This window comes from Hyla sarda, chromosome 3 (genome assembly GCF_029499605.1).
Source record: "Hyla sarda isolate aHylSar1 chromosome 3, aHylSar1.hap1, whole genome shotgun sequence".
NCBI lineage: Eukaryota > Metazoa > Chordata > Amphibia > Anura > Hylidae > Hyla > Hyla sarda.
Genome location: NC_079191.1, coordinates 237,564,166 through 237,588,947, shown reverse-complemented (window position 1 = coordinate 237,588,947; position 24,782 = coordinate 237,564,166). Strand labels below are relative to the sequence as shown.

The following is a 24,782-nucleotide window of genomic DNA, read 5'->3' as shown; positions in this document are numbered from 1 at the left end:
GTGGATTTATATTGTCGCTCTTTTCCCATGGATGTGTACAGTTTTTCAAAAATGTTCTTGGGAATGGTTTCACTTCAAATCTCTTTCCTCAATGTTAGGATTTTAATGACCCTGAGAAACGAGGGAAGATTTGTATCCTTTTCACAAATTGCGTTCTCACATAGTGTGCTTAGACGAAACTCATTTTCTGCTTGATTAGAGCCTGCTTTCAGGAACAGATGCTATCCTTTTGGGTTTCACAGTAGTAACACTTCTCAAAAGGTTAAAGGGGTACTACCGTGCTGACAACTTATACCCCGAGATCTCGCACGCAGCGCTCGGGTCTCGCACATCGCTCCGGGTCTGATGACTGTCGATCACGGGGCGGAGTATCGTGACATCACATCTCCGCCCCCCATGTGATATCACGCTCCGCCCCCTCAATGTTATTCTATGGCAGGGGGCGAGACAGCTGTCTTGCCCCTGCCATATATTTGCATTGAGGGGGCGGAGCGTGATGTCACATGGGGGCGGAGCTGTGATGTCACGACCACCGGCCCCGTCATCAGACCCAGAGCGGATGTTGGCTCTGGGGCCTGATGAGAGCGAGGTGCTGCGTGCGAGATCGCGGGGGTCCCCAGCGGCTGGACCCTGCGCGATCAGGCAACATATCCCCTATCCTTTTGATAGGGGATAAGTTGTCAGCACGGTAGTACCCCTTTAAATGTGTGTTGATATGTTTTCTATAAATCTCGTCCTTAGGTTTTGGACACCAAAACTCATTGTGACGTAAGATATGATGTTTGTTAAATTCTCAATACAGGACACGGAATATACAATTGCATGTCTATACTGTCCTAACTATGACCAGCAGACTTTTCTTGCAAGAACTCTGGATTACCTAAATGCTTTTTCACAAGGTACTTTTTAATTCTTTATGGGGATATTTAGGCGGCTCTCAACTGGACTTTAGCTCCTCCATCTCATCCAGTTTCCTATGCAGCGCTAAATAGAATGCATCTATCCGTTATCTCCTTTCAGCTGTGGGACACATGAAGATTACTCCACCAAGCTGACTGTGAGTACACCTTCTGTTTGATTGCAGGAAAAGTGTACTTGAGACTGAATCACATTTTTATCTCCCACCACCTCCTGTCCTCCCTGTCCACTGCCTCTATTGAGACTATGGAACATTTAGACCATGCTGCAGTTAGTTGTCAACTCCTTCTGCCCGCCCTTCCTAAAAGGGAATTTTGCTGGGACTTAATGAGACACTTCTCACAGAAACATTATGCACGGTGGATCTCACAGGCCGCTGCCACCTTTGTGCAGGATCATGGCTATGCCTGTACGAATGTCCCAAAATGAAGAACTAAGAATATTTAACAGCTACAAGGCTGTAGCACTGCTTGTGACAGCTCTTTAAGATTATTTACATGATATCTACATGTGACTTATTAGACAAGAGAGTCACATGTAGAGATAAGATTATCATAGTTTCTGTTCTATCTAAAAACACAGTTACTCCCTATAAATTTTCTTAAGGGGTGGGGTGTGGGGTTCCAGCATTTAAAAAATGAAATGATATTTATTTTTAATAAAAAAAAGGCAGTGTTGTATTTCATATGAAAATAAAGTCAATAACTTATTGGCCCTTCTGAGCCTGCCTATATGTTCCATATTTCGTGAATATGTGTTTGCTATAGGGCCCTTTTGATGTTGGTCGCTTGTTCCTTTATTTTGCATTGTTTGGATTATTTCTATGTACAAAACCTTACTAAAAATTACGGTTTAAAAAAAAAAAAAAAAAGGAAATAGAGTCGATAACAAGCAAAGTCTGTTTTTTGGTAGGCATTTCAATATGTGCAGTGTAGGAACTAGGGAATAGGAAATTACAGCACAGTGGGATTTACAATGCATTCGGAAAGTTTTCAGACCTTTTTAGAAGCTTTTTACATTTTGTTATATTGAGGTCTTGTGCTAAATTAAAATAAAAATCAATTTTCCCCACCATTCTGCCCTCAATATCCCACTAGAATGTGAAAACCTTTATTTTTGTTTATTCAAAATGGAAAACTAAAATTTAGCATGAACATTACTCTTGATCATGGAGTCATCTTGACTGAAGTCACCTGTGGTAAATTAATATGATTAAACGTGTGTATATAAGGGCTCTCAGCTGACAATGCATATCAGAGAAGAAACCAAGCCATGAGCAGGAAATAACTTCTTGTAGAGCTCAGACAGGATTCTGTGGAGGCACAGATCTAGAGAAGGGTACAAAAACATTTTTGCTGCACTGCAATTTCACTAGAGCACAGTAGCCTCAATAATACTTAAATGAAAGTTTGAAAAACAAGGACTTTTCTGAGAAAACCAAGAACACAATGGTCACTGTGTCTGAGCTAAAAAAAAATCCTGTATGAAGACTGGAGAAACAGCCACAAGTCAGTAAGTCTAGTCATCTCTGTCTGCTGTCACTATCTTCAGTCAAGTCAAGTCAATTATAGTCAGCGTGGCTGTGCTAAAGTCTATCCAAGTCACTGCAAGTCCCAGCAAGCTGCGAGGTCTATTGTGTTGCTGGTCACCTCTCTGGGATCCTGGCCTAGCTGTAAAGACTGTACCATCTGTCTACCTCAGTAAAGCAACCATTAACCCTGACATGGCCTTGGACTCTTATTTTCCCTGCCTAACTAGGACTAGCGGTGCTACCGTTCGGGTGGTTCTCGGTTAAAACAACGCCCTGGCGTCACGAACATTGAGGGGTTAATACCATCTACCCCTGGGCAACTACAACATCTGCCCATACGCCTTGCATCCCCCCTGACTCCACCACATGATAAAAAATTTTGTTGGTTGAAAATAAAAAAGTTTTGCAAAGTTTCTTTTCTATGCGGTTCACCTGGTACTTGATCATACATACAGTTCACTGTAAATATATGTATTACAGTCAACAGCTTTGCTAGTACAGCCTGCCTAAAGCAGATCAATTATGGCAGCTGTAGAGGCCTAGTAAAATCCATGGCAAATAATTGGCACTATGATATTGTGGCCATTGTCATGTTTGACAGTGGCATATAGAGGATAAAATAGCTGGCATTGGAGCTCGCACCATGATGCCTATTGACAGAGGATTTCAGCTGCTAAAGGCAGCCGGCAGCAACTTCTTAAAGGGGTTATCCAGCAGGAGTGTTTTTTTTTCTTACTATGCCCATTGTGTGAGATATAATTGGGGGGACCGGAGCAGGACACCAGAGGCACCGTTAGAGCACTGGAGGGGTTTATTTTTTTACATCCCACACAATAGCCATAGATAGAAAATAAAAAATACTCCTCCTGGATAACCCCTTTAATGCCACCATGATGTACAGGAATTTCAAGGCAGGTTAAGGAGTAAGTTTAACCCAACTAACTGAAATATATTTGCTTGGAGAAAATAGACACCATGTATAGATACAATGATAGTTTCAGTTTGTTTAAATAATTATCAGTAGGCAAATATAAAGGCAAAAATATAAACATAATAAAAAAAAATTATAAAATATAAACATAAAATAATTTTTGCCTGTAACTCACCAAGGACATTGTGTTTTTTAGAGCGCTAGCATTTTGTCCGGGGCAATATTTTTTCTTCAGACGAATCATGTCATCCACACCTTCCTTCCGAACATCGCTGATGATTTCAGTCACTTCCTTGTTCATGTTAATGTGATAGCCATCTATTCTAGACTAAAAATATAAAGGTTAAAAATATAGAAGTTAACAGGCAAAAAGTACAAAAATTCAGATAGTAAAACACAAATATGGAAAAATGTTTCTGGAAATGATCAGAACTGGAGATATTTTAAAGCATTACTTTTATTAAAAACACTTTTTTTTAAACATTTCGTTCAGATGTGTCATAAGCTGTTGATAGCACCGGGTCTCACTCTTGAGACCTACTGCGATAGTGACTTACTAGCCTGCTTGTCAGTAGAATTTCATCTAGTCACTTATTCTTGTAAATGTTTTATAATGTTTGGTGGCTGAAGAGAACTTGTGAAGCTACTCATGTTTTCTGCAGATTCTCGTGAGCCTCAGTTGATATTGCTTTATGGAGTTGTTTGTGGCCACTCATTGTTAATGACGGAACTTGTAATACATCAAGGTCACTTCAAGATAGTCAGTGTAATAGCTGCTATTTCTAGCAAAGTACTGAACCATAAACATATCTGCTATGTAGACCTTACTTGGGCTGATATATTGACTTATGTTCTGACATTAGGTTCTAGAAAGACCAGTGGCACATGGACACCTGTGGTTTCCCAGCACCAAAGGCTGTCCTGTGGGCTTCGGACTTCCTTGGGTGGACCTGCGGCACAGGTGTTGGGCCCCCTGAAGGACTGGTCATTAATGTTATGTTTAAGCACTTTATGAGATGTTTAATATATTTTCATATGTACTGTGTTATGTGTTATATTATATGTGTTGTACCTTTAAGAGAGTGGAACAGTGCAAGGCCATGTGACCCTGTATGCCGAATGGGAACCCCTAAATTGCTAGTTATAGTGTTGTGGGGGAGGAGTTGCCCCAGTTCAGAATTGAGTCTGAGCAGAGCACAAGTGTGGTAAAGGTGTGAGTTGTGTGTGGAGAAGCTCCGAGGGAAGGCCCAGAACAAATCTCATTTCAAGTCTAATCCAGTCATTCTGTAAGGATCACCCGCACGGAGGAAATTCAAGCCTTGGCAGTGAAAGCTACAGGACCTTGTCAGAACCTGGAACAATCTTCAGTCTTACATCAAGTCAGGATTAATCTATTGAGGGAAAAGCACCATAAGTCCCAGCAAGGCAACAGGGCTCCCTAGGGGTTACACTGCATCCTCTCTATTCTGCATCATACTGTTGGCGTGTAATACCATCTGCACCCTGCTCAGTAAAAGGCAGTTATCAGTAACCTGACGTTGGTTTGTTTCTTTACTCCCCGTGTCTGGCCCAGGAGAATCTGTTACCAACCTCAGTCCGTGTATAGGTTAACAGTGCCCTGGCATCAAAGTGATAAGGTATTTCCTAGTACCCCTGTGCCTACCATACACCATTATCTATCTATACAGAAACACAAATACCAAACGCTTAAAGAACAGATATGACAATGCCGTGTTCACCTTCAGGGATACGCATGTAGCAAAAAGAGTCCTGATCAAAGCCTCATATTCATCTTGCACTTGTTTTTTAATGGTTTCCTTAACAGTCATAATTTCTTCTTCAACATCTTGGAGCTTGGCTCTGAGTGCAGTAATTTCAATAAGGAGTTCATGGCTCATATCTGTATTCTAGAAAAGAAAAGAAAAATAATTCAGCCTGAACATATGGTGCAAGCATAGGATCAGCAAGCAAATGACCAGCTGTAGCGCCCTCCAAGGCACAAAAAAAACATAACGCAAAACTGATCCAAAGCTAGTAGGGGAACTGGATATTTTCTTAATTGAAAGTAGTGATAATGTTTATACAGCTCATTGACCATAGATATATACTGATATATGTATAGATCTGGTCACAGGGTTGTTAACATTGTTTATCATCTTAATGTATGCTTACCTGACAGTTTTAGCATATAAACAACAAGACGCTACTTTAGGTGAACCACCAGGTAAGCCATGGTTATTTAAAACTAGGAGACTACAAGCTAAGTGATTTATACATCTGTAAAACTCCATAAATCTAAGGGTTTATGAAAAAACTGAATGTATGTCACAATTTGGTTTATTCTCTCTAAAAAGCAGTCATTTATTTGATACAATGCATTTTCTAAACAGATCCGTAACCTCCGACATTTAATGGATGAGGACAAAACCAACAAAATCCACCCCACTCCTTCCATTGCGTCAGCACCTGGCAAGGTTGGTGAGATGCCGGGCTGACTCAAGGCACCACTGCTTCTCTCTGCATTTACATATATTCTCTCACAAAGCACAGCAGCAAAAACTACACTAGACACTGCTGCATTCCTATGTTCTGTCTGTTCTGGTAATCTGAATAAGCATGGCACCTTCCTATGTGCACCTTGTCTCACATGCTGTAGGTTGACCAACTTATGTCTCATATTTGGCACATCAGATCTCATATCCTAGCTAAAAACTGTTGGTCTTGAGAAAAGCATGCACAAAACATTGTGGAAAAAATGCTTTCTACACAAAGAGCAAGCACTTCTGATGTTAACAACCTTTTATCTTCTATGGCAGTTCCCATAATTATACCACATGCCTGCTCCTTTTATAAACCATTATACAGTCATGGTCGTAAATGTTGGCACCCCTGAACTTTTTCAAGAAAATGAAGTATTTCTCACAGAAAAGGATTGCAGTAACACATGGTTTGCTATACACACGTTTATTCCCTTTGTGTGTATTGGAACTAAACAAAAAAAGGGAGGAAAAAAAGCAAATTGAACATAATGTCACATCAAACTCCAAAAATGGGCTGGACAAAATTATTGGCACTCAAAATTTGGTTGCACACCATTTGGAGAATATAACTGAAATCCTTCACTTCCTATAACCATCAATAAGCTTCTTATACCTCTCAGCCGGAATGTTGGACCACTCTTCCTGTGCAAACTGCTCCAGGTCTCTCTTATTGGAAGGCACCTTTTCCCAACAGCAATTTTAAGATCTCTCTACATGTGTTCTATGGGATTTACATCTGGCCACTTCAGAACTCTCCAGTGTTTTGTTGCTGTCCATTTCTGGGTGCATTTTGACGTATGTTTGGGGTCATTGTCCTGCTGAAAGACCCAAGATCTCGGATGCAAACCCAGCTTTCTGACACTGGGCTGTACAGTGTGACCCAAAATCTGTTGGTAATCCTCAGATTTCATGATGCCTTGCACACATTCAAGGCACCCAGTGCCAGAGGCAGCAAAACAACCCAAATCATCTTTGAACCTCCACCATATTTCACTGTAGTCTTGCTTTTTTATGTCTCTGTGTCAGCAGTGGAGTCCTCCTGGGTCTCCTGCCATAGCATTTCATTTCATTTAAATGTCGACGAATAGTTTGGCTGACACTGATGCTCCCTGAGCCTGCAGGACAGTTTGAATATCTTTGGAACTTGTTTGGGGCTGCTTATCCACCATCCGGACTATCCTGTGTTGACACCTTTCATAAATTTTTATTTTCCGTCCACGCCCAGTGAGATTAGCTATAGTGCCATGGGTTGCAAACTTCTTGGTAATGTTGCGCACTGTTGACAAAGGCAAATCTAGATCTCTGGAGATGAACTTGTAACCTTGAGATTGTTGATATTTTTCCACAATTTTGGTTCTCAAGTCCTCAGACAGTTCTCTTCTCCTCTTTTTGTTGTCCATGCTTAGTGTGGCACACACAGACAAACAATGCAAAGATTAAGTGAACTTGTAACCTTGAGATTGTTGATATGTTTTCCCCAATCCTCAAGTCCTCAGACAGTTCTCTTCTCCTCTTTCTGTTGTCCATGCTTAGTGTGACACACACAGACACACAATGCAAAGACTAAGTGAACTTCTCTCCTTTTTATCTGCTTTCAGGTGTGATTTTTATATTGCCCACACCTGTTACTTGCCCCAGGTGAGTTTAAAGGAGCATCACATGCTTGAAACAATCTTATTTTTCCAGAATTTTGAAAGAGTGCCAATAATTTTGTCCAGCCCATTTTTGGAGCTTGGTGTGACATTATGTCCAATTTGCTTTTTTCCCTCCCTTTTTTGGTTTAGTTCCAATACACACAAAGAGAATAAACATGTGTATAGCAAAACATGTGTTACTGCAATCCTTTTCTGTGAGAAATAGTTCATTTTCTTGAAAAATTTTAGCGGTGCCAACATTTACTGCTATGACTATATATTAGTGAATATCGTAGAAAACTTAAACACTATGTGTAAATGCTTTATATTTATTTGAGTGAGATTTTCCTTTAAGGAGTTAATAACAGAAAAGTTTCTGCTTGACTACAGCTTCCTTGTGCTGTGGACTTTACTCTGTTTGTGTACTTATCACACAAAGCTACCTAGGTTTCATATGTTTTACAATGATTATTAGACATCAATAGTTATATTGGGCTATAAACACACAGCAGGTTCACAAACATGTGCCACAAAATAAATCACTCTTACTTATTTATTTACTTATTAGTTATGTTTATTTGATAAGTCATATAAATATATATTGTATGAAAAATAATGAATATGTAATACAGATATTATGTTATCTTGTACATTAAAGGGGTATTCCAGGAAAAAACTTTTTTATATACATCAACTGACTCCAGAAAGTTAAACAGATTTGTAAATTACTTCTATTAAAAAATCTTCATCCTTTCAGTACTTATGAGCTTCTGAAGTTAAGGTTTTTCTTTTCTGTCTAAGTAATCTCTGATGACACGTGTCTCGGAAACCGCCCAGTTTAGAAGCAAATTCCCATAGCAAACCTCTTCTAAACTGGGCGGTTCCCGAGACAGGTGTCATCAGAGAGCACTTAGAAAGAAAAGAACAACCTTAACTTCAGAAGCTCATAAGTAATGAAAGGATTAAGATTTTTTAATAGAAGTAATTTACAAATCTGTTTAACTTTCTGCAGCCAGTTGATATATATGTATAAAAAAAAGTTTTTTCCTGGATAACCCCTTTAAGTAGAGTGGTATCTTGCTGTATTGTTTGCTTTTTTTATTGTAAGGATGTATTTATTTTTATTTGCACTTTTAAAATAATGTTATTTTTAAATGTTTTCTAGAAGGTAGCTATGAGAACTCTTATTCACAATATAGCTTTATATAACTGATCAAAATGTAAATTGATGCAAGGATGATGTATAGCAAATGGTTAATTATAAAATAAATTCTGAATTTGACTACTGTAAACTTATGAAGGCCTAATGGATGTTTGTGAAACCTACACTTTGGGATACTGCAGTTACTGAGGTTCTGTGATTATGATGCGTTACTAAATAGCACAGGTCACCAATTGCAGGGCTGTCTTTTATGTATACCCTTTGTAAGTGTGCTATATATAATATTAAAGGACAGGCTTCGGGAACAAGCTGAATCATACATACACTGTTTTGGCTACAAACCAACAAACTGGCCACATTAGCTGCAATGGAGGTCAGGATTTGCTAGAGAAAGAATGTGAACTCTAAATACACAAAAGTTTTGTCAGGTGATGTTAACAAAGCAGTGATACAGTTTCTAATACCTCTGGAACATGCATATATTAGTACATATTATCTAACGTAATCTAGTATACTGAAATACTACAGTAAAGCCACAAATCATTGTAATAGCTTGTTACTTTGTGCTTCACTTATGGCAAAATTTAAAGTAGGCATCCTAAACTGAAGTTATATTCAGGAAACATTGAAAATCTATCATTGTGCATTTAAAATGTAAAGTACATTAGTAAATATTTATTTACTTAACCCACCTTGTTAGAGTCAGGTTCATTTTTTTTCTTTTTGTCTTTATTTGCCAGCAGCTCCTATAAGATAAGACATGGTGATACACAGAGGAGTAACTTGTAGCTTTTGGGCTCCAATGCAAAATCTTTAACGAGGCCCATGTCTACAATGTGCTTTTTATAATACTGGTTTTTCATGGCAGAGGGGTCTTCTGGGCCCCCTTGGGGACCAGGACCCTGTTTCAACTGCCATCTCTGCACCCTCTATAGTTATGTAATACATATCGCAAAAGGCTTCATTCAGTGACTTACATAGGAGAAACTCAGGTTTCACATTTGTTTGTTACTTTTACTAAAATATGGTATAATACATTTTACACAAGTTAAATGGCAACTTACTTTGGATAAATTTGTAGTACAAACACATATCACAAACTTTATACCAACAGTCTCAAGAGATATCAGCTCATTGAAAGAGCAGCTTACATGCTGCCCAAAGAAGTCTAAAGAGTGTGAAAGGAAGTGAGAGGAGCAGAGACAGGGCTGAAAGATCTGGTTAGGCATCTATCTAATTTCAGTGCTTGATTCACAGATTATCCTGTTTATTACTGTTTTAAAATGTCATTCATGCTACTTCTGTGCCTGTGCTATAGAGATACAGAGGAGAAGGAGTCCTTCTTCTGCATGTGCCCAGTGGATGGTAAACATCATAACATCTCATTTTCATCTACTTACTGAAGGATAAGTGAACATTAGAGAAAGGGCCTTGCAGAGGAGAAAAACTGATGAAGCATGCAAGTTATAAAACTGTCGAAGATAGCCTGTTGTGTACAGACACACAACAGGGTATCCATATTAGTCTATTATCCAAGCAAAAAATTTATTCTGTGACCTTTTTTACTGGTCTCTTTATAAGTTTATTATTGGTTCTGTTTTGGTCCTGCCATAAACCCTATACTAGTGAACAGGCTTGCTGGAAATTTCAATGAGTTATGGGTGCAGGGGAAGTCACTTTAATGGGAATCAAATGGATGCCCCCCTCATTGGAATGAATAGATACTTAAGCAGATACTTTAATGCACTGATAAAATTTGCCTTTCCCTTGAAAGCCTAAGGCACCAGTAAAGGTAACTTTTATTGCAGATCTTCATAAAACCAACAGCATGATAGCAAAATAGCAACAACATTTTGTCCGACTCCAGCCTTGTTCAAGCCATTACAACCATAGTAGTATAAAAAAAAACACAGCAGCTGTGTCGCTTCTATTAAGGTGGCTAACGGGTCCCGGAATAAAATGATGCTGGTAGTACCTCAATTCTAATGGAGTGCTTACGACTAAAATGCATTTGATAGATATAAAATGCTCACAGACCGACAGACCAAGCATTTGGCTATAACAATTATATACATACCGTATATGCTTTAAAACTGGTGTGTATGTTAAACTACATTGTTCCAAAATATACACACCTGCTCTTTCTGATACAACAATTGGTGCTCATGCTGAAGTAGATTCTCATAAAACATAGAGTATGATTCAAAGTTAGAATGTTCTCTTGCCATTATGTCACAAGCCATTGATGTCAGACAACGTTTTAAATGCTCCTTGCTGAACGTTACCTAAAATGATAGCAACAAACAATTAGCAAAGAAATAAGGATCGTTGTACTAGTCTACAGTATACAAAAATATTCCTGCTCAATATGCATACAACCATTCACACAAACACAGGAAAATAGAGACAAAAAGTTGTCTAAGATTATGAATGTCCAGCCGGTGAACAGTTGCACTACAATAATGATACATCAAGTACAAGCCTTGTCACGCACATGTTTCATGTAGCGTACCTCTGTGGCGTTTTCCTGGCGTTCACTCATTAGAAGCTGCACAAATTTTTCCACAATTTCCGGCCTACTGGGTGAAAAGTTCTCCTTCATAACTGGCTTCTTCCAGAGCTCTACATGTAAATAATGGTATTAAGCACACTAAGGTTATCGGAATGGATTTTTAGGTTGTATTGGATTGTTCACTAAAATCAGCTGTAATATGTTTTTTGAGTAATTACTATGTAAATATCATTTGCATTTATGAAGAAATTCCTTTGTATTCATTTTCAGACTCTTAGTGTTCAGCAAACATACGCAGGCACAAAAGTGGGGAAACTGGTAAGACAGCATTGTGACTCAGTGGTTGGAACTATTGCCTTGCAGCAATGGGGTCCTTGCTTTGAAGCTGACAAGGGGCAACACCTACATGTAGCTTGACTGCTCTCCCTGAGTTTGAGTAGATTTCAGTAGGTTTCCTAAATGAACAATTCCCCTTTATTAATGAGACAAAATACATACAGAGAATGTAGGATAAGACAATGTTACATAACAAAAGATATTCATTTTCATCATTTGGAGGTGTTTATTGGGTCGAAGAAGTATTTAAAGGTAAAGAATGCAAGATAGATAGCTGATATCTCAAAATCCCCATTAATATACCATCAAAAACTATAAACAGGGGTATGACTTACAATTAAAATGCAATTTATTGGTTATATTCTTAAAAACAGACATATAACCCCAATGACACAATACAAGATACATTCACCTGTGACCGCTTAGCGGTCACAGGTGAATGTATCTTGTATTGTGTCATAGGGGTTATATGTCTGTTTTTAAGAATATAACCAATAAATTGCATTTTAATTGTAAGTCATACCCCTGTTTATAGTTTTTAAAGGTAGAGAATGACATGAAGAAGAAACCAAAGTGTTTTTCACATAAAATTGTCACCTTCTCTAGGCTATACAGCAAGACGTGCTGTATACAGATCCTGTTCTAAGTATATTAATCTCTAGTAATTATTGAAAGACAGTTATTCATATAGGAGTAGGAAGTACATTGAGGAGATATTGACTCCACAGCACTGTTCATATAAATTTTACTCTTCATAGAATGGTTATCAATGAAGTGTAATGCTTCATAGATTATACCTGTCGGAACTCCCCTTCCTTCTCTTGCTCTTTCGGATATCACCAATGTCATCTCCTTGGCAATTTTCCTTTTAACATCATGAATCATATCAGTTTCAAAGCTTTCCATTATTTTCTGAAGCTGTGATAAACAAGATTGAAGTATAAATATTTTGGTACTGGTATTTTACTGATATGTTTTTGTCTCTGAGCTCTATAGGCAGTTCTTACTCCTCGTGGCTTTGGAGGGCTGCGTTATGTCCACTCCACTGAATTTACCACACAAAGACTTCGATCAAGGCGTAGAAACATCTCAAAGATGATGAAGAAAAATGGGAGGGTCCCAGAGCAAAAGGGCCTGAATACTTACGTGTATGTGAAACTTTATTTTTCCATTTTTGAAAATAGGAAAACAATTCTAAAATCAGTTTTTATTTTGTTACTATGGGGTTTTGAGTACAGAATCATAGGAGAAAACATTATTTATTTATTTTAATTTTAGCCCAGGGCCGCAACATAACAAAATGTGAAAGGTTCAGAACACTTTCGGAATGTACTGTATATGCCATATCCTTACCTGCCGAACTCTAACTTCTATCTCAGAAGCTCCTTTAGGAGGAAGCACAACCTGAGATCTCAGCGTGATCCCTTCAAACTCCTCTTCTTTGCCCATTTGCCAAGCAAGGGCTTTCATGGTGGGATAGAAAATTTCATCTCTACAATAAACAACCCAGAAGTATAACACATTATGCACAATTTATCCCTTTCTTGTGACTAGTAGAATCTATGAAACATGCCTATTATAGCTAGAATTCTAGAGTTTAGGTTCCTGTAAGACCATGTGGCTGCATGGTAAATGTAGAATTATACTCCACCCATTTAAATGGTCTTAACAACGGCCCTCTACTCCAGCTTATAGAGAGATTTCTCTCTCCCACTTTCTCTATATCTATCTAATAAATATATATATATATATATATATATATATATATATATATATATATATTGTACAATAATAGAAAAAATAGTTTTAGCACTCACCATGTAAATGACCTCTCTTCTACAATTCCCCAGCTACTGGCATAGAAAGGGAGGATGAACTGCACAGCCAAAGCTGAGAGGAGTGATGGCAACAAGCCTTTTTTTGCGGTCTTCCCGCTTCCTCTGGCCTCACTGCTGGATTCCCCCGGAAGTCTTTTACAGGAAATCCAGGATCACTATCCGGAAGGAGGATTAGTCTGACAAATTTTTTCAAAGTGCAAAAAGTAATAATAAAAACATGAGCTGAGAGTATTTTTATGATTACTACACATGTATCATATGTTTTTTAACAGAGACTATTTTTCACGTTTTCATTATTATTTTTTGGACTTTGAAAATTTGTCGCACTAATTTGTCGCACAAAATTTGTCGCACTAATCCTCCTTCCGGATAGTGATCCTGGATTTCCTGTAAAAGAATTCCGGGAGAATCCAGCAGTAAGGCCAGAGGAAGCGGGAAGACTGCGAAACAAGGCTTGTTGCCGTCACTCCGCTCAGCTTCAGCTGTGCGGCTCATCCTCCCTTTCTATGCCGGTAGCCGGTGAATTGTAGAACAAAGGTTATTTACATGGTGAGTGCTAAAACAATTTTTTCAATTTTTAGTACATTTTGGACACTGTTCATTCTAGTTTTAAGCACCCTATGGCCTCCACCAAGATTGCCTATTTTTCCTGAAGGGCAGAATTAAACATATGACACGCTTAGCAGTGGTGCAGCCCCGTCTTTCCTCTTGCCTATAATATATACTGTATATATGTATATATCTCCTGATGTGACAACCTCTTGATGGAGTCATACATGTAATGATACTACTTAAAGTATGACTAGAAAAGACTGGAACTAAAATGATTGGTTGCATGTGCAGCAATGTAACAAATTACTTATATACTTGTTCTATAATTCCATATGTTTCTGGAAATAATTACTGAGACGGCAGGTGTGAGTATAGGGTGAATTCTCTAGAGAGGGTGAGTCATGATTTTCCAAAATCTTATTCATTTTATAAATTATTCATTATCTATACACATGGAAATGTCTGATTCAAGCACAAGGATTCTTAGATCTTATTACATGTTAACTGTAAACACCACATTAATCAATAAAATAAACACAATACATTTTTTGTCCTATGATTTTGCTTTACCAGTTAGATGCCTTATAATAGTTGGTTTGACTGCTATAATAACTATTATAATAATAACTGTTAATGCATTTGTCAAAGAGTCTGCACAAAAAGTGAGTCCTTCTAAAGCTGTCCATCCACTAAAACATTGTCTGATATACAGAGTTTTACCTGCCGACCATTGGTACCTTTTAATGAGGAAAAGGTGACCTTTGGTGTTGGTTTTATTTTTGTCACTGTCAGGTACAGTCCTTTGAAAGTTATTCAATGCAAAGGCATATATCGGTAAACCATCAATATACGCAAAGACCAGGCTAGAAACTGTGGGACAATTTGTCATTTCAAATGTGCACATCATTAAAAAACTTTTGATATGTCGTAAATGCCAGGAGAAGTGCCAGCTTGGCACGTTGTATGCCTGATATGGATGTTATCAGTTACCTTGTAACTATCTTACTCTCGGCCAAATCAGAATGTGCACACCAAAGTAAATCAAACGGAGCCATGTCAGTTTCAAATGCTTCTGCCCTTTATTATGCCATCCACTTGGTTATATCACCTCTCTATTTAGCATAGGTTCCCACCCCCACTAGGGGGATAAGTATAGCTGTGGCACACCATATAAGGTAAGCCTTTCCTGAAAAGTTTGGCAGGCTATGCAGTCTTTGTTCAGGAACTCTACTCGATGGGAGGGGGTCAGACAGGAAGGATCATTAGGGGGAGGGGTAGCTCCTAAATGAACATTTTACGTATACACATACCCAAGCATATATATATATATATATATATATATATATATATATACATACATCACATGCCGGCTATGTATCACATGGCCTGAACCTAGTCATAATGTAAGTCTATGGGGCTATCCAGATCTCACACACAGTGGGAAGAGAAGCGTGTGGTTGTGCTCCTCTCTCCTTGCTCGTTCTTGTCATTGGTCAAGGTCTGTTCATTTTCCCTATGAAATGTCAAACGTTTTTTTTTTTTTTTTATATTGACAAGTATGCTTTATTTAATGGAATGTTCTTCCAAAATGAAAATCATCACAGACCAGCTGTGAATGACTTGCCATTCTAAAAGCAGCCATCTGAAATCACTAATGTATGGCCAGCTTAGGACCCTTCATGTGAAAGACCCAGTCATGTCAGTAGCTTCAGCCATCAATCCCCACTTTGAGGCAAAGATGTTTCAGCTCTTTCATTTGACCCTCAGTTGATGTAAATTATCTGGTTTACAGAAACCGTCTTTAAATGGTGTCCAATAATCTCTAGATATTTCTTTTAGTACTGTATTAATTGTACATGATTGTGGCATACATATGAAAAGAAGCCATTTATGCTTTACTCACCTATAGAGTTCACAGAATTGTCTATATAGGCTTAAAGTGTTAATTTCTTCCACTTGAAGTTTCCGTTTTCCCCACTGCTCCTTAAAGACTTCCATCTGTTTCCATAAGATTAAGAAGGATTTCAGTAAGGTGGATTCTGAAATTGGATCTTGAGATGTTGACTCCGGTGATGACTGCTTTCCTCTCATAGGAAACAATTCGACTTGTAGCTAGAGGTGAATTGAAATTTGAACAAGTCTTCATAATACATTTATTTTCATATTGCATGAATGGACCTATAGTTTACAATTTAAGCACCTATAAGTCACTGAGAAATCAGAAAAATACATTCATAGAAAGTCAAGATACATCTGCTCAATCCCAGAATCCAATAGTGAAGTAATAAAAGAAATATCCCATTTCTGATGTATTCATTATGTCAAAAGAGACACATATAATCCTGCATACTGATCCGTTTTAGGGTAAATTCAGACACAGGAGATATATTGCGGAAATTCAACAATGGAGTATAGAAAAGAATGCGACACTGACCATACAGGAAACTTCTTTATTCACACAACGGTGACATCAGACAGGTAACAGGCGGGGGAGTAGGGTGGAGGAAGGGTTACCGGGACAAGTTGTTCCACATCCGGCTAGAGGAAGTGCGCAAAACGCACGAAACAACTTGTCCCGGTAACCCTTCCTCCACCCTACTCCCCCGCCTGTTACCCGTCTGATGTCACCGTTGTGTGAATAAAGAAGTTTCCTGCATGGTCAGTGTCGCATTCTTTTCTATACTCCATTGTTGAAGTTCCGCTGTCTTCTGGGCAGAGCGCCACCACTACAGGTCTATACAGTCAGTGTCCGCCTTGCTGCATCTCCACGTTCCTCCCTGGGGCTTAGTTCCGTTAGTGACGGCCACATTGTCTCTTGCATGAGAATATATTGTGGAAATGTTTGCAAATGAAAGCATATTCCATACATCCTAATGGAATTTAATCTGACACATGAACATGGATTTCGGCAAGAAAGCAGTTTTTGTTTTGTTTGTTCTTTTTTTTTTTTTTTTTTTTTTAGAAGACCTTACATGGCCTGAAAACATGGCGAGCAGTTATATTCCAGCTACATTAACCATATTTCCCAGTTATTATACTGGTAGAATCAGTGACGTAGCTATAAGGAGCTACAGTGGCCATTTGGCACTGCAGCCCCTCTGCACCGTAACTGTCAGCTAAGCTAATGTGATGGGGGCCTGTGTAGTTTCCATTAGGTGAAACTTCACAGGCCCCAGATATTACAGTAATTCCATCCTTCTCCCCTGGTTTGGGGTTCTTCAGCTCCAGGTATGTACAGGGTAAGATTTTGGTTTGGTTTTGTGGTGTCAACAGGATGGGCCAAATTTGGGTAGAATCCCAGAGGCTCATAGTTTTTAGCTAAAAAAGACATTCAACTAATTCTATGTAACACAATTGTTCTGCATTACCTGTTTGGTTTCTAGATTCCCTTCTACAGTAAATGAACGAAACAAATATTTGCCTTGAAGAATGTCCTCCATTAATAGGTGAACTCCGACAAGCTCCCCATGAGCTACACTGCGTTCTTGGTCAGTCATTTCACACAGGCAGAGCTGGGTCAATGAAAAGGATACGTATGTATTAATACAACATGCCGCTTTGTAATAGACTGAAAAACATGACCTGTAATCTCTTTGTAACCAGTTATCAATATCCAGTAATGTATTTTTGGGGTTCAAGATATGTGGAAAGCAATAGGACAGAATATAATGTATACTGAGCATGAGCCATAAAAATAGATTCAGTGAATTTGAGGTTATAGTTTCTGGTGTAGGTAATGCTAAATAAAAAAGGAAAGCTTAAAGGGGTACTCCACCCCTAGACATCGCGACTGGGGACCCCCCGCAATATGGCATGCGGCACCCACCTGTTTCTTGTCCGGAAGCGCTGAAGAGTCTGGGTCCCGTCCACGGGAACGGAAGTTCGTGATGTCACGACTCCGCCCCGTGTGACGTCATGCCCCGTCCCCTCAATGCAGGTCTATGGGAGGGGGCGTGACGGCTGTCACGCCCCCTCCCATAGACTTGAATTGAGGGGACGGGACGTCACACGGGGGCGGAGTCGTGACATCACGGACTTCCGTTCCCGTGGTCGGGACCCAGACCCTCCAGTGCTTTCGGACAAGAAACAGGTGGGTGACGCATGCCATATTGCGGGGGCCCCCTGCGGCGGGACCCCCGCGATCAGACATCTTATCCCCTATCCTTTGGATAGGGGATAAAATGTCTAGGGGTGAAGTACCCCTTTAATATGCTCTATACTGGAAAATATATATCTACTGTACAGTAAAATAGAAATAGAAAATAGTATTCTTATTATTTCTTATTATTTCAAGAACTACATGTGGCATTTTCGATCTATCTATATAAATGTAGAAATGAATCTAACAAGACTTTAAATGCGGGCTATTGCTCTGCTCTAGCAGAATACTGAAGAGGTCTTGTATACTTCAAGGTAATTTCACTGTTTTTGACAAGTATATAAAAAACATGAGCTCTCATACAGAATACTGATCTCAAAGGAGAGAGGGCAAAGCAAACAACATTGTTATTGAGTAAGAAGAACATAGATGGACAAGGCACATTTCTGTATTCAGCTGCTCCAATACTAAGACCAGCAACAGACTGATCATTTTAGCACTCAGGCAGCACTTAACGTTCTTTTCTTTTTGAATTTCCTTTCTGTCTGACCACAGTGCTCTTTGTTGACACCTCTGTCCATGTCAGGAACTGTCCAAAGCAGGACAGGTTTGCTATGGAGATTTGCTCCTACTCTGGACAGTTCCTAAAATGGCCAGAGAGCACTGTGGTCAGACAGAAAGGAAATTCAAAAAGAAAAGAACTTCATGTGGAGTATACAGCAGCTGATAAGTACTGGAAGGTGTCACGCCTAGCGCTCCGGGTCCCCGCTCCTCCCCGGAGCGCTCACGGCGTCTTTCTCCCTGCAGCGCCCCGGTCAGTCCCGCTGACCGGGAGCGCTGCACTGTTTTGGCCGTTGGGGATGCGATTCGCACAGCGGGACGCGCCCGCTCGCGAATCGCATCCCAGGTCACTTACCCGTCCCGGTCCCCTGCTGTCATGTGCTGGCGCGCGCGGCTCCGCTCTCTAGGGCGCGCGCGCGCCAGCTCTCTGAGACTTAAAGGGCCAGTGCACCAATGATTGGTGCCTGGCCCAATTAGCTTAATTGGCTCCCACCTGCTCCCTGCCTTTATCTAGTCTCCTCCCTTGCACTCCCTTGCCGGATCTTGTTGCCTTGTGCCAGTGAAAGCGTTTAGTGTGTCCAAAGCCTGTGTACCTGAACTTCTGCTACCCATCCTGACTACGAACCTTGCCGCCTGCCCCCGACCTTCTGCTACGTCTGACCTTGCTTCTGCCTACTCCCTTGTACCGCGCCTATCTTCAGCAGCCAGAGAGGTGAGCCGTTGCTAGTGGATACGACCTGGTCACTACCGCCGCAGCAAGACCATCCCGCTTTGCGGCGGGCTCTGGTGAAAACCAGTAGTGGCTTAGAACCGGTCCACTAGCACGGTCCACGCCAATCCCTCTCTGGCACAGAGGATCCACTACCTGGAAGCCGAATCGTGACAGTAGATCCGGCCATGGATCCCGCTGAGGTGCCGCTGCCAAGTCTCGCTGATCTTCCCACGGTGGTCGCTCAGCAATCGCAGCAGATTGCCCAACAAGGACAGCAGCTGTCGCAGTTGACCGCCATGTTACAGCAAATTCTGCCTCTGCTACAGCAGCAACCATCTCCTCCGCCAGCTCCTGCACCTCCTCCGCAGCGAGTGGCCGCTCCTAACCTCCGCTTGTCCCTGCCGGACAAATTTGATGGGGACTCCAGACTCTGCCGTGGATTTTTGTCTCAGTGTTCCCTGCATATGGAGATGTTGTCAGACTTGTTTCCTACAGAACGGTCTAAGGTGGCATTCGTAGTAAGTCTTCTTTCAGGAAAGGCCTTGTCTTGGGCCACACCGCTCTGGGACCGCAATGATCCTGCCACAGCCACAGTCCAGTCCTTCTTTGCTGAAGTCCGAAGTGTCTTTGAGGAACCTGCCCGAGCCTCTTCTGCTGAGACTGCCTTGCTGAACCTGGTCCAGGGTAATTCTTCCGTTGGCGAGTACGCCATACAATTCCGTACTTTTGCTTCTGAACTATCCTGGAATAATGAGGCTCTCTGCGCGACCTTTAAAAAAGGCCTATCCAGTCGCATCAAGGATGTGCTGGCCGCACGAGAGATTCCTGCCAACCTCCAAGAACTCATCCATTTGGCTACCCGCATTGACATGCGTTTTTCTGAGCGACACCAAGAGCTCCGCCAGGAAAAAGACTTAGATCTCTGGGCACCTCTCCCACAGCATCCTTTGCAGTCTTCGCCTGGGCCTCCCGCCGAGGAGGCCATGCAAGTGGATCGGTCTCGCCTGACCCAGGAAGAGAGGAATCGCCGTAGAGAAGAAAATCTCTGTCTGTACTGTGCCAGTACTGAGCATTTCTTGGTGGATTGCCCTATCCGTCCTCCACGCCTGGGAAACGCACGCACGCACCCAGCTCACGTGGGTGTGGCATCTTTTGCTTCTAAGTCTTCTTCTCCACGTCTCACGGTGCCCGTGCGGATTTCCTCTACAGCCAACTCCTCCATCTCAGCCGTGGCCTGCTTGGACTCTGGTGCCTCCGGGAATTTTATGTTGGAGTCCTTTGTTAATAGATTCAGCATCCCGGTGACCCGTCTCGTCAAACCGCTCTACATTTCCGCGGTCAACGGAGCCAGATTGGACTGCACCGTGCGTTACCGCACAGAACCCCTCCTGATGTCTATCGGACCCCACCACGAAAAGATTGAGTTCTTCATTCTCCCCAACTGTACCTCTGAGGTCCTCCTCGGTCTGCCTTGGCTCCGGCTTCATTCCCCCACCATTGATTGGACCACCGGGGAGATCAGGAACTGGGACTCTGCCTGCCACAGGAAGTGTCTCTCCCCCCCTCCCAGTCCCATCAGGCAAGCCTCTGTGCTTCCCCATGGCCCCCGTCCTGGTGTCACACTGCCCCGTGCCAGGCCTCGCCCTCTGCCCTCCCTCCCCATTCCCACTCCTGCTGTACTGCCTGCCGTTGAGGAAACCCTCCATTCTTTCCCGGTGTCCTCATCCCAGGGGAGGCAGTTACCGGACAAAGAGAAGGGGAGACCTAAGGGGGGGGGTACTGTTACGCCTAGCGCTCCGGGTCCCCGCTCCTCCCCGGAGCGCTCACGGCGTCTTTCTCCCTGCAGCGCCCCGGTCAGTCCCGCTGACCGGGAGCGCTGCACTGTTTTGGCCGTTGGGGATGCGATTCGCACAGCGGGACGCGCCCGCTCGCGAATCGCATCCCAGGTCACTTACCCGTCCCGGTCCCCTGCTGTCATGTGCTGGCGCGCGCGGCTCCGCTCTCTAGGGCGCGCGCGCGCCAGCTCTCTGAGACTTAAAGGGCCAGTGCACCAATGATTGGTGCCTGGCCCAATTAGCTTAATTGGCTCCCACCTGCTCCCTGCCTTTATCTAGTCTCCTCCCTTGCACTCCCTTGCCGGATCTTGTTGCCTTGTGCCAGTGAAAGCGTTTAGTGTGTCCAAAGCCTGTGTACCTGAACTTCTGCTACCCATCCTGACTACGAACCTTGCCGCCTGCCCCCGACCTTCTGCTACGTCTGACCTTGCTTCTGCCTACTCCCTTGTACCGCGCCTATCTTCAGCAGCCAGAGAGGTGAGCCGTTGCTAGTGGATACGACCTGGTCACTACCGCCGCAGCAAGACCATCCCGCTTTGCGGCGGGCTCTGGTGAAAACCAGTAGTGGCTTAGAACCGTTCCACTAGCACGGTCCACGCCAATCCCTCTCTGGCACAGAGGATCCACTACCTGGAAGCCGAATCGTGACAGAAGGGTTAAGATTTTTAAATAGAAGTAATTTACAAATCTATTTAACTTTCTGCCACCAGTTGATCTAAAAAAAAATACCAAATTCCAAAATTGTGCATTTTTGGTCACTTCATATACCATAAAAATATTAATAAAAACCGATCGAAAAGTCCCATCAAAACAAAAATAAAATAAAAACTAGAGAGGACGGCACAAAAAAATGGGCCCTCATACCCTCCAGTACATGGAAAAAGAAAAAAGTAAAAGAGGTCAGAAGATGCAAATTTCAAACATACTAATTTTGGTGCATGTAGTTTATAATTTTTTTAAGTATTAAAATAAAATAAAACCCATATAAATTGGGTATCTTTGTAACCGTATGGACCTACAGAATAAAGATAAGATGTCATTTTTACCAAAAAGTGCACTGCGTAGAACTGGGAGCCCTCAAAACTTACAAAATGGCGTTTTTTAAATAAAATTTTTTATTTCACCCCACAAATAATTTTCTTTTGTTTTGTCGCAGATTATATTATAACATAAGTAATGTCATTACAAAGTACAATTGGTGACGCAAAAAACAAGACCTCATAAGGGTCTGTAGGTGCAAAATTGAAAGCGTTATGATTTTTAGAAGGGAAAGAGGAAAAAACTAAAATTAGCTGCGTCCTTTAAAGTGCAAATGTCATGAAATTTTAGTGTAATAACCTGCACACAGCCTTTGTACTGTGTGCAGGTGTTGTGTACAGTTATTTTACCTCATATTTGCAGGCTTTCATGATGCTAAAAAGTGCTTTTAATCAAAGCCACTGACGGTCGTATAGGCGTGGTGCGAGGTACGCGATGCCCCGCCACGACCACCCACACGCCCACTTTGTATCTCAGTGCTTGGACCGCTGTGTGATTGACACACAGGTCCCAGCGCATGCGCCCTTCAACTAATGTAACGTGCGCGCCACTGCGTGTCTTCCGCCGCCGTCATCCTCCACAGTGCGCCTGCGCAGGGCTAGGTGCAGAGAGCGCGGGAGCGCTCGCTGGAGGAGCGAGTGCTTGCTGGATGACACGCAGCGGCGCCCACGTTACATTAGTTGAAGGGCGCATGCGCTGGGACCTGTGTGTCAATCACACAGCGGTCCCAGCACTGAGATACAAAGTGGGCGTGGGTGGTCGTGGCGGCGGCATCGCGTACCTTGCACCACGCCGATCCGACCGTCAGTGGCTTTGATTAAAAGCACTTTTTAGCGTCACGAAAGCCTGCAAATATGAGGTAAAATAATTGATGTACACAACACCTGCACGCAGTACAAAGGCTGTATTCAGGTTATTACACTAAAATTTCATGACAGTTGCGCTTTAAGGGGTTAAGGGCCCATGCCGTTGGTGAATAAATTGGGGCTACTGCTACATCAAAGCTTTACACTAGTCACAGTGCAACTGCTACATGTGAATCCAGCCCTACTAAGGCCAGTCTAACATGATAATGTTATTTACTTTTACTGTCAGTTTGAATGTGAGTTGTTTACGGTTTCATTTAAAAATGAGTGTTAAAAGTGTGGTATAACCGTGTTCTTTTATATTAATATGCTGTTATCTATAGTTTCGAAATGTACTGGCATATATTTTAAAGGGGTACTCCGGTGGAAAACGTTTTTTTTTTTTTTTTTTTTTGATCAACTGGTACCAGAAAGTTAAACAGATTTGTAAATTATTTCTATTAAAAAATTGCAATCCTTCCAGTACTTATTAGCTGCTGAATACTACAGAGGAAATTCTTTTCTTTTTGGAACACAGAGCTCTCTGCTGACATCATGACCACAGTGCTCTCTGCTGACACCTCTGTCCATTTCAAGAAATGTCCAGAGTAGGAGAAAATCCCCATAGAAAACATATGCTGTTCTGGACAGTTCCTAAAATGGACAGAGGTGTCAGCAGAGAGAACTGTGGTCATGATGTCAACACTGTGTTCCAAAAATAAAAAAAATTCCTCTGTAGTATTCAGCAGCTAATAAGTACTGGAAGGATTAAGATTTTTTTTTATAGAAGTAATTTACAAATCTGTTTAACTTTCTGGCACCAGTTGATTAAAAAAAAAGGTTTTCCACCGGTGCACCCCTTTAACCCCTTAACGACCAAGGACGTATATTTACGTCCTTGGCCGGCTCCCGCGATATAACATTTTCCACCGGAGTACCCCTTTAAGAACAATTTGCATGTGTGTATTAAGGAATATGTGACTAACAGGAGTTGTAAGTAGAGCTAGGAGAGTATATTGACACAGCTTTCACCTGCCTGTGGGCAACTATTGTATCAGTTAATAAAGGCAGTCACAGAGTTATGAAGTTATAGAAGTAAACAAGATTCTAATAGTCAGAAAAGGAGTGGTTCTTCTGAGTCATTTGTCAGCAGCAGAAAGTAGAGTAAAAATTGTCTATAGAATATATTATAATAGATCTAGAAAATCCAGATAAATCCGCAGCACACAAGTCCAATATAGTGAAAAAAAAGGAAGTTTTATTCCATCATGTGAATGTCACACAGGACTTGTGTGCTGCGGATTTATCTGGATTTTCTAGATCTATTATAATATATTCTATAGACAATTTATTTTTTAAACACTTAAAGAATGACACAAAGATTACAGAAAAGTGATGTACACAAACAATCTATGTATATATATATCTCACCTGCATGTGGTATCCAATTGCATTAAGCCCATGGACTGCGAGAGGGAAAAGGCCGCCATCAGCTAAAAACGTCCTCCAAGGATAAAGCAAAAATGCCTAGAGAAAAACAGAGTGTTAGGCTAGGTTCTGACTACGGAATCTCCGGGCAGAAAATTTCCGCCCGGAGATTCCGAGTGCGGCCAACGCCGGCTGAATCAGTCAGCGCTAGGACCACACGGACACTGCAGTCTCCAATAGACTGCAATGTGTTCCACGAGTATTTCCGCCGGAAGAAAGAGCACCCCCTTTCTTCAGGCGGAAATTTCCA

The 24,782-nt window shown here is 41.5% G+C and overlaps 1 protein-coding gene across 9 annotated transcripts in view; it reads right to left on the bottom strand.

Annotated features, from left to right (window-relative positions):
* Positions 1 to 24,782, bottom strand: part of LOC130362185 (uncharacterized) — a 205,140-nt gene that overhangs the window by 29,840 nt on the left and 150,518 nt on the right. For all 9 annotated transcript variants that reach the window (XR_008891308.1, XM_056566279.1, XM_056566281.1 and 6 more), the window contains 10 exons: positions 24,476 to 24,571; positions 17,323 to 17,466; positions 15,858 to 16,066; positions 12,918 to 13,056; positions 12,362 to 12,482; positions 11,229 to 11,338; positions 10,852 to 11,001; positions 9,409 to 9,462; positions 5,120 to 5,287; positions 3,556 to 3,708 (listed from right to left, as the gene is read on the bottom strand). Coding sequence is in view for 8 of the 9 variants with exons in the window: in XM_056566279.1 (XP_056422254.1) it covers positions 3,556 to 3,708; positions 5,120 to 5,287; positions 9,409 to 9,462; positions 10,852 to 11,001; positions 11,229 to 11,338; positions 12,362 to 12,482; positions 12,918 to 13,056; positions 15,858 to 16,066; positions 17,323 to 17,466; positions 24,476 to 24,571 (1,344 nt within the window). In the remaining variant the exon portion in view is untranslated. The remainder of the gene's footprint in view (positions 1 to 3,555; positions 3,709 to 5,119; positions 5,288 to 9,408; positions 9,463 to 10,851; positions 11,002 to 11,228; positions 11,339 to 12,361; positions 12,483 to 12,917; positions 13,057 to 15,857; positions 16,067 to 17,322; positions 17,467 to 24,475; positions 24,572 to 24,782) is intronic.